Source organism: Brachypodium distachyon, chromosome 3, assembly GCF_000005505.3.
Source record: "Brachypodium distachyon strain Bd21 chromosome 3, Brachypodium_distachyon_v3.0, whole genome shotgun sequence".
Taxonomy (NCBI): Eukaryota; Viridiplantae; Streptophyta; class Magnoliopsida; order Poales; family Poaceae; genus Brachypodium; species Brachypodium distachyon.
The window spans coordinates 19,982,237-19,992,103 of NC_016133.3; the positions used below are offsets into that span (position 1 = coordinate 19,982,237).

Sequence of the window (9,867 nt, forward strand, 5' to 3'; positions counted from 1 at the left end):
CACAATCAGGATTCAAGTTTTGCCTTAGAGTTCAGCAACAACAGAATTAAATGCCAGGCCAACAAGAAAGAAGCCTGAAGGAAGAACTTGGGATGTACTTGCTGTGGGGAAGCCAGATGAACTTGTCAAGAAGCAGATCCATGGCACAGATACCGGAGGGACCATTAAACAAAGGAGAGTAAACTGGCGATGCAGTCTGAGTAGTCGGCTTATGGAAGGTATCAACTTATCAACCAAGGTGCAAGGTCAACCCAAAGATGCCAAGCGGAAGCAGCCTTGGATTTCCTACATGCATGAGTTTTTATGTAACACACAACCTACATATCATTGGTCTAATTAGACGGCACAAAATCTATACCATTAAAAACTTTTTCGAATACGAATCAATGATCCATTAAAAACTTTTTCGAAGACGAACCAATGATATAATTTATGTAACACAAAACCTACATATCATTGGTCTAATTAGACGGCAGGACACTGCAGGAGTAATATGTTGATAAAAACAGGCAATGCCACGTTTTCATTAAATTAGCATCAGGTTTGTGCATAACATACTCCTTTTACAGAAAATGCAGCTGCAAGGGAATCTTCAGTGATGGATAGTAATCTCCGTTCAATATCTTCACTAATCAATAATGAGGCCTCTTCTTTAATGGCGTCAGTCGAATCGGAACCACCATCTGTACATGCTGACAGGAAAGCAAGAGACGTTCAGTTTGAGACAAATAGGCTAATAAACAGTTTGAGTTTGTCAAGAAAAGCATATCTGAGTTGCAGAATATTGACTTCAGTTTTCCAACATGTATATTTGGAATTTGGATAGAAGATAGATTTAGATATAGGAATTATTACCTACATTACAGAAACATTTAATGATTTAGATAGTTCAGAACATTTTTCTATGAGAAAGAATGCCTTAGTGGGAATATAGCATGCACAAAAAAAACTCTTCCGGCAGCCCATATCAAATGAAAATCTCCCCAATTTTATTTTTTTTGCAGCACTACTCAAAATTCAAAATGTGTTAAAATAAAGAGTAAAATACAACAGAAGTCATAAAAGTATCCGAGGTGTTTCAAGTCAGTCCCTGGGCTACGAAAATGCACATCTGAGTCCTAGTAGTGTAATTAGTGATTCATCTGAGTCCTATGACTGATGCCACATAGGCGTAGGATCCATGTTAGCTAACCAATAGCTGTGACAAGTAAGCCAAAAGAACCCTCTAGTTATCTCTCATTTCACAGTTCTTCTGGCTTATTTTCCCGAGCACGAGCTCCTGATAGGCAATTCAAAGGTTCCCAGATTCGACGGTTGGAGCTCTGATTGCTGTAAGCGGCAAAGCTGCGATCCATCGCCCACTTCGTGTGGTGGCTCCTTCAGGACTCCAACAACGCGCTGGAGATCCTCCTTTGCAGTATAGCAAGAGCACGAACCCTATCCCATTTGAGTTTCGATTTTATGATGTGATTCAAGTTTTATTTGGATGTTGTTAGTTCAATTCCTCGACAAGCAGGTCAAGCAGCAGCATCGGAGGCGGCTGCTGCCAGGGGGAGACCCTTCTTGTCTCCCCGCTTCACTCCAACTCCCAATTCAATTCCTTGACAAGCAGGTCGAGCAGCACCATCGGAGGCGGCTGCTGCCAGGGGGAGACCCTTCTTATCTCCCCGCTTCACTCCAACTCCCAACTAACAGAATAAGGAGATAGCAACAAAGTGCCTGACATGGAAGAGAGGGGGTGCAAGAGAAGAGGGAGAGTGCCACGGGTGGAAGAAACAATGGGAGACAGCACAGGTGGAGAGGAGGTGAAGAAAAGAGTATGTACGAAAGAGCAAGCTGGGGAATTATGGGGGGGTATTTAGCAAATTGTTGGTAACTTCCATGGTGCCTAAAATGAAAAGGTTTCCATGCTTCTCCAGAAATATTCCCTACTTATTAGCTTTCAGTTCCAATCAAGCAGAGACATCCTCGGCCCAATCCCACCCATGTTGTTGCCTAACCCTAACACATGGGTTATGCACACACTGCACAAGTTTAAGTGAGTGGTTCATCATTTCCTGGACCACGATTGAAATGATAAAATCATGTAGATGCACTGTTTCTAAGATCAGACCTGAAAATCATAATTGTAGCAAATAAAGAAAGGTAACCATACTGCTGTCAAACAAAAAAGAAAGGTAACCATACTTGATTCATGATTAGACGGCATTGCAAAGTACTCCCTCTGATCCTAAATTCTTGACTCAAATTTTTCCAAATATGAATGTATCTATTCTTAAAAGGCGTCTAGATACATGTAATATTTCGACAACAATTTAGGATCGGAGGGAGTATAAAAAATGACAATTCTGCTGACAAAGATATAGCAAACCATATCTGGAAACAATCACCAATGGTGGATAATATCATAGCCTCATAGGAACACATGTGAACTATAGAACATATATACTTAGAATAAAAGCAGTACGGGGTCAAGAATAAAAATGGTTAAATCATTCTACCATATTTTTTTCCTCAACTATCAATACAAACTTACTGGCATGAACAAAGATTCTTCGAATGCACTTCAGCAAGCATTGGCGCTCAAGATAATACTGTAGAGATACCTTCAATAAAGAAAATGGATTCATTAGAGAGAGAAACAAGCATCTGTTATTAACTTACAATAACTTGGCAAACAAAATTTGTTCAACCGCTGTTTGGTATGATGTGAATTATCAAATATTTGGAACTTTTGGGATGCAGCAAAGCGTCCATTTAGCGGTAATGCGGTATAGTCAAAATAAACAACCAATAATAGTTATGTAACTTAAAAAAGATCTATTATTTGAATGGCAACCAGAATATCTCACAACAGATGATGTGAAAGAGAAGAAAACTAGAGGGAACATCATTAAAAAAAAACTATTGCAGACTACACAAAAAAAGTGATTAGAGACAGGAAGATTGTTTGAAAAGAAATTTTGAACTCACAGGAACATTGTTTGAAAAGAAAATTTGAACTCGCAAGAACATACCAGACGAAGAAGCTCTTCGGCATCAGCATCATGGGTCATCGGAGTGCTTTCCAAAGATCTTTTAACCAGAATGTATGACTGCACCTCATCCAAGTTCTGAGGAAATATAGAAAATTAAATGCAGCATTACAGCAGAAGCGCACAACTTTTTGTTAAGAACTATCTCCAGAGTTCACGAATTTGCGAGAAAAGATGGGAAGAACAAGTTTAAGAATATTTACCTGAGAAACAATAATGCCATAAAGCATTATACTTATGGTATGTTCTTTACTCGTTGTGTTTGCATTGTTGTACGTAATTCAACCAGAAAAAGTTAAGCTCATGTAAGTGATTACGGCGATGAAGATCATATACAACACTTGTTACGTTAAACCAATGATAAATAGAACTGTGACCTTTAAACTAAAATCACATAGCAGGATATCATGGATATTGTCATCAAGGGTGGCATTCATCTTTCCAACCACTTATTCAACAATTGTCAAAATAAGGATTCCCTAATAATGATGTGGCTGTGTATAACTGCAATGGTACTACTCAGCATTCCATCCCAGTGTTGTAAAAGGCGGGTCTACAAAGGAAGCTCTAGGACGCACTTCCTCTGCCGTGACTTCCATAGTTGATTGGCTAGGCGATGAGCCCATGTTACAACAATGTCAACACCAATCATTATTGCCTCCTATGCTGCCTCCTTCACTGGATCCCATAATCGCCCTTCTCTGAATTAGATCTTTCAAGCTCCCATCTCCTTGAGATCCTCCTCCCCAGAGAGGGAAAACGGTCGGCCGGAGGCGCTGCACGTACGAGTACAGAGTTCGTGTGGAGGACTGGAGGTGTCCTATCGCTCCATTTTACTTTGTTCTTTTTTCATTTTGTGCTGGCTTATTCAGCTATTCTAACAACCCTGCCCGCCGATACATACATACTCTTCCTACGCATTCACCTAGGTGTCCTACACACTGGATGACCAACCACTAGTGCCTTCTTGTGCACTGTTCCAGTCACAGTGGAGTACTGAATAATCCCAACATTCATGCAGAGTCTATTTAGGCATCTTAAAGGTTTCACTACTCTATCCAACAATTCTATGATAAGCACAGCATCGCTTGTGCTTTGAACTAATGGCCAAATTCATCAGTCTACTTTGCTCCCCAGACCACTCAGAAGCACGAAATGGGGATGCAGCGAGAAATTACCAGGCACTTGCTCATGCGAAGCGCAGCCTTCTTGAGGTCGGGCTTGACTGCGAGGCAGTGCGTCCCAATAGCAACTTGGCCGGCATCCAGTGCCCTCCTCGACGCCTCGTTTGGCTTCGCAAACATGGATACCGCACCGCGGAACCACGCATGGTGGTCCTTGATCCGCTCCGCCTGCAGCACGGAAGCCGGGAACAGCAGGTTAATTACGGCACAGTAGTGGTTGTGGACGAGGATGGTGCGGAGAGTGGTAGAACGGAAAGGAGCTTACGAGGGCATCCGAAATAGGGGTCGAGGGAGAGGCAGCGGCGCGGTCGAGGTCGTCGGAGAGGTCGACGAAGGGGTCCCACCAAAGCGAGGTGGCCACAGTCTTGGCGCCAGCGCCACCGGAGGTGGAGGGGTGGGTGCCTCCGGAGGCGGAGGCGATGGCACCGCCGCTCGCCATGGCTGGTGAGCAGCAGTGACGCGGAAACCCTAGGTTTGCCGGAGCGGGGAGGTGAGGCGAGGTCCGGAGAAGGGTGAGACAGTGGGAGCAGAGGGTTTTGTGTTGTTCACAATCACGGAGATGTGAAACTTTTGGCAAAGGGTTTAGGAATTGTTGGGCTCGGGATTCATGTCTTGTAGCCCATTTACGTCTCTTTTTAGAAAATGCTTCGCCATGCCTATCGGTCCCGGGCCCAGAGAAATGCCGGGAAGCTCGGCTGTTCAGGCCTGAGATGGGCTCGGCCCGGCACAGAGCTAATCGGGCCGGGCCGGACCGTGGCTCTTTTCAGCCGTGTCTGACCTTCCACCCTGAGCTAGCGAGCCAGTCTAGCCTAATTACCATTTATAATTTTTAGTTATAAGAGTTGCTTTGTAATTTATTTGGTCAATCATCAAAAGCATTGTATCTGTAACAATGATGGATTTAAATAAAGTTATGGGTTATTCTCAGAAAAAAAAAACTACTTTTTTAGTTTTTTTACTTTTCCTCGTCCTCTTTCCCAATTCTGGCCTAACCCAACTCATTTTCTACATTTTGTCTATCATCTCCCAAAAGCTTTGGCCAACTCAGGCCTTTTTTTTTTATCTTTTGTACATTTGTCCTAAAGGATTAGCTGGGCCCGTAGAGTTTCCATGCCGCACCTGGATCTTCAGGCCGCATTTTGAGGCCGACCTAGCTCCTTTGCGACCGGGCCTGAGGGGCCTGCCTGGGCTAATTAAGCCCATACATCCTAGGCCAGGCGGTGTCCGGCCCGATGGCCAACTATACACTCGACAGATCATCCGCGAGGGCTCCTTCTCCGTTTTTAGCGAGTGGTCACCGATTGTGGTCCACTAAGGACATTGCGGTGCAACATTTATCTTGGACATACTGTTCTTCGTTGTTTCGACTAGTGTGGCAGTGGCGGAGCCAGCGTAAACAAAACCTTTGTATATCGGCATTTTTTTTAAGTAAAACATCTAGTACTAGCTAGACCTCCGGATAACTACATCAATAAGTAGTACATTCCTTTGTTGAGCCCGAGCGGTTGTCCAAAGTCGTCGGGCAGTGGCACCGCCAGTGGCTACCGTGTGCTTCCATATTTCCTTTTCAAAACACCAATTATAAACACATATACAAATCCCCGAAAATTAGGGTCATCGTAACTTGGAAGGACGAAGTAGTGGGCGGAATCAGCCAAGCGGGAGCCCCCGGCACCCAAGCGGCCGTGACAGGCGCCCTGGACCTCCTGCCTCACGCGCCTAGGAGCTAAGGGACTTCATTGCCGTCGCCTTTTGACATGCTCCTCTGTACCCCTAATCTAGGGTTTTCGTTATATATACCCATAACAGGTTACGTCTGGAAGGAGACGAAAAACAACAGAGAGCGAAACTATGAGAAATTCTTCCTCTTGGAAGGGGGAAATCAAGGTGGAGACGTTGTTGGATCATTGTTGGTGCCTTCATCAGCTCCCTGCTACTCTCCATGGGTAGAGAGTAGTTCTCCTTTGGGCCAAGGTTCCATGATGATACATTGTATTAGGGGAAGGAAAACCAGACCGTTTGACAGATCGCCGATGAGCACATACCAAGACCCTCAGTGATCATATTTGGCACCTCTTCTGATCCATGGGTGGACAATGGTGCAGTTGTTGTTCATCCGGACTTTGCCGATTGAAGTCATCATGTCCTCACCGTACTGATGGGTAAACTACCTACCCGCCAAACCGATTACGGAAATGTGTTTTTTAGTAATCTATCTACTTCAAGATAAGATATCTTCCTGTTTCCTCGTTAAATAGGGTGTCATGTTAGTTCTTTTGCTTAGAGACATGCTTTATATACGGTACAAGGCCGGACATAATGGTATTGTTATTGCAAATTATAAGATTTACATGGACAAGCACAAACGTGTAGCTCTGTCAAGTGGTAACACCTCTTACTAAACAAACCGTAACAGTAATGCAAACCCAAGACATACTTTTATTTGGGGTGGAGATTAGCATAATCTCCCGGACCATACACCTCAGTTAACTCCGCAAAAAAACCACTCTTCCTTCTCGGGTTGCATCCCATATCCTTGCATAGTTGATCGTTGTACCAAATGTTAAGAATTCCAATGCAGGACCTACGAAAGTACTGACTGGAATAGCGCTTCATGAATTTTTCCCATTCAAGGACATCCTTTTGCATTGCTTCTATAGATGGTAATCTAAAGCCACCATCCAAGAAATGTGTCAACCACTTGACACGAAGTTCTGTTGTGTAAAGATTTGCTAAGCTCTCTGAATAACCGATGACGGCAAGCTGCGGGATCTTAGGATGTATGCACTCTCTGCAAAAAAAAAAAAATTTAAAAAAATTAAAAAACTATTCTAGATCCGAAACTCCCAATATGTGTAGAAGCAAATGTGTAGTAAAATGACCTATAAAGAGGCACAGTTGTGGATGTTGACCCCACTGCAATACTCTGAAAGTACTCTGATTTGAACATATCCTTGATCTTTTGGTCCCCCTTGAACCCAGTTCCAAAAATCACTATGTCACTTTTTATCGGAGAAGATTGTCCTTCAAGAAGCACGCCTTCCTTGCAAAAGCTAAAAGTCTTTGACTTCTCCAGAACAATGCTACCTTCCTCCAGTCTCTTGTAGTGATCCTTGGGCGTAATGGCGATGAGGCATGTAACTAATGCCTCAAAAAGACTATGGTCAGGCACCATGTCATGCTTCTTCATTGGAATGGCATAGTAGCTCTCAGCAAACTTTGAAAACATCCACCTCTATTCATGTATAAATAAGGAACCATTTATGGATCAGATTTATTTTAAAGCTGAAGTGCACAAATCAAACTCAAATAAGAGTAGTAACATGTCGTCTTGCAGTACCAATGGAGTCAGGATGGTAGCCAAGAGGCTAAGGAGCATGCCTTCACCGGGCTTGTGAATAAGGAGTTCGGAGAAGCGATTCAGGTACAGCTTTGATATGTGGACACCCCAAGCATAGTAGTCTGGTAGGATCCAATGTTTTGTTCGGACAATCATCGTACATGGTTGCTCAGTACCTACAATACCAACAAATTGTAATTAAGTTAGCATTCTCTAATTTTTCACCTACAGAACTGAAGAATATACACAATGCACAGAATCATGAGGATGATTCATACAAATTGCAATAGATGTGGTATATCGACAAACAATATGGCGTGTATAGCTAGTTTTGCTAAGAGGAAAGCATTGGATGTTTCTTTAACGGAAGTGAAAGAATTTGCATATTCTGTACCGTTGGTTTCTGCACACTCAGCAGCAACGTCAAGTGCAGATTTCAGGTATCCCACTACAATCACACGCTTGCCCTTGATCATCTCCTTAGCTTTCTCGCTGCCCATTTTGGAATAGTCCATGGAGTGGATCACTTGTCCATCAAATGCTTCTGGACCTCTCCCTGCAGGGAAAGTGGGTATGTTGGGCACACCACTGAACCTTCCGATGCAGAGTACCACAAAATCTACATCGTGTGTCTGCAGAAGGGAAAAAATATATACCGAGTTATGTGAATTATGCTAATTAAATATGCTTTTATGGCTGTGTGCAACTGTCGATGCGGAGGCCGGGCGTTATGCTCCTTTTCAAAGAACAAATAAATAAATATGCTGTGATTTTCGGTTGCCTTTTGTTTTTTAATAAAAATTTCAGTCACCTGAAATTGAGCATTAAAGAGCCTAAAATTGTAGTCTTTCTCCGTTTGGAAAGAATATGCATGCACTCTTCGATAATGTGCAACTTTAGCGATAGGTGCAATATTTAGTTTGTAAGTTGTCCATGGATAGAGGTGTTTGAATATTAATCTAAAGGTGTGACCGAAGCTTTTTTGTTTTTTTAAAGTCATCAATAAACAGGCAACCCCTATTAAATAACATTGTTTCCTGTACAAGCAGCTCAAATTAAATTTGTAATTTTATACTCCTCGGGATAAAGGGCTTCACTATGGAAATAAAAATGACTCGATGCATCGGTATAAGAAAATTCTAGCTTCACTGCCGAATGAATAAATTATGTTTTACAAAATGGGGTAATCAAAATTCTCTAACTTTGTCTAGTGAACATAAAAATACTAAGACTAGTTAGATGATACGATTATCACTATATTTAGAAATTTTTATACTGCTACCAATCACTTTTTTCCTACCATATTATTTTGATGAGAAGGACCAACGGTCATTACAAGGCCACATGTTGGTGAGTACATCCGGCCGCGACCAAACCACACGGCACAGACCACCACCTATTTAAAATCTGTTCTTTCCTTCTGCACACACATGCATCCTACTATTTGGGGAGTCAAATAGATCTTTACCTCCACGTGTCCATCAGCGTCGGCCACCTCGAGGCGCCACTCGCCATCGCCGTAGCCGAACGCCTCGCCGCTGCCGCCCCACTCTTGGAACCCCGCCAGCTTCTCCTCGCTGACGCCGACGTACTCCATCCCGAGCACCCGGTGGCCGAACCGCACGCAGTCGAGCACCCCGAAATGGCGCGCGTAGGCGCCGAGGTAGTCCATGACCTGGCGGTGGTCCGGGAACACCTCCGTCACGGACTCGGGCCACGGGAAGTCGGAGTACTGGTACATGGGCCGCGGCGTCTGCAGGGACGTGCACTCCGGCGCGCGAGCCCACACGCCGCCGAGGCCCGTGTCGGCCTCGAAGACGATGGGCCGGCAGCCGCGCTCCAGCAGGTGCTTGCATGCCGCCAGGCCGCTCACCCCGGCGCCGACGATGGCCACCCTCCTATTCTCCATCCCGGCTAGTATTGCTAGCAAGAAGGGTTTGGTGCTGTGTGTTTTCAAAGGCAGCGGTGGTGTCTACTTATAGCCGGCCTATAGGGTGACCGGAGAGCAATGGTTTGCTACTTCGCTTCATGTCACCAAAGGCGGTTGTAGATAAGTTATTGTATATAGGCCCATCGTATACAGATATATATTCTTTGTATTTAGCAATCAACCAAAATCTAGTATTTTATTGGAGGCTCATTTCCTGCGTGAGTTATTTTCTTATGCATCCAAAAGTCCAAAGTTCTAGACAAGCCTGTGGACACCGACGTGCATGTAATGACTTTGTTAAGCTCCCGATTCCAGGTTTACAATCTTTCGGGACGGCCTTTTTGTCATATTAGTATGTGCAATTAACGGTATCCATGT

At 43.9% G+C, this 9,867-nt stretch overlaps 2 protein-coding genes across 7 annotated transcripts in view; both read right to left on the bottom strand.

The window, feature by feature from the left end:
- LOC100837705 overlaps nucleotides 1-4,764 on the bottom strand; it is a 28,306-nt gene extending 23,542 nt beyond the window's left edge. For 3 of the 6 annotated variants that reach the window (XM_003573673.4, XM_024460931.1, XM_014901074.2), the window contains exons 1-5: nucleotides 4,485-4,761; nucleotides 4,214-4,387; nucleotides 3,018-3,113; nucleotides 2,537-2,606; nucleotides 559-692 (exon numbers count right to left, since the gene is read on the bottom strand). In XM_003573673.4, coding sequence (XP_003573721.2) covers nucleotides 559-692; nucleotides 2,537-2,606; nucleotides 3,018-3,113; nucleotides 4,214-4,387; nucleotides 4,485-4,658 — 648 coding nt within the window. In that variant the 5' untranslated portion in view covers nucleotides 4,659-4,761. Of the gene's footprint in view, nucleotides 1-558; nucleotides 693-2,536; nucleotides 2,607-3,017; nucleotides 3,114-4,213; nucleotides 4,388-4,484 lie in introns of all 6 variants that reach the window. The other 3 variants (XM_024460932.1, XM_024460930.1, XM_024460933.1) reach the window with 2 other exon arrangements.
- Nucleotides 4,765-6,515: 1,751 nt separating this feature from the next.
- LOC100838013 (probable flavin-containing monooxygenase 1) lies at nucleotides 6,516-9,492 on the bottom strand. The gene is made up of 5 exons (XM_003573674.3): nucleotides 9,028-9,492; nucleotides 7,954-8,191; nucleotides 7,560-7,735; nucleotides 7,102-7,454; nucleotides 6,516-7,010 (listed from the first exon to the last, which is right to left on the bottom strand). The coding sequence occupies exons 1-5, from the start codon at nucleotides 9,466-9,468 to the stop codon at nucleotides 6,659-6,661; spliced, it is 1,560 nt and encodes a 519-aa protein (XP_003573722.1). The 5' UTR covers nucleotides 9,469-9,492; the 3' UTR covers nucleotides 6,516-6,658.
- Nucleotides 9,493-9,867: the final 375 nt, after the last annotated feature.

What these genes read in the sequence shown, in the direction of transcription:
- LOC100838013 (XM_003573674.3), bottom strand. Translation starts at nt 9,468, where the DNA reads ATGGAGAATAGGAGGGTGGCCATCGTCGGCGCCGGGGTGAGCGGCCTG. An exon ending in CTACCATCCTGACTCCATTG is followed by an intron (nt 7,455 to 7,559) that starts GTACTGCAAGAC and finishes ATACATGAATAG; the next exon opens with AGGTGGATGTTTTCAAAGTT. An exon ending in ACAACTGTGCCTCTTTATAG is followed by an intron (nt 7,011 to 7,101) that starts GTCATTTTACTA and finishes TTTTTTTTGCAG; the next exon opens with AGAGTGCATACATCCTAAGA.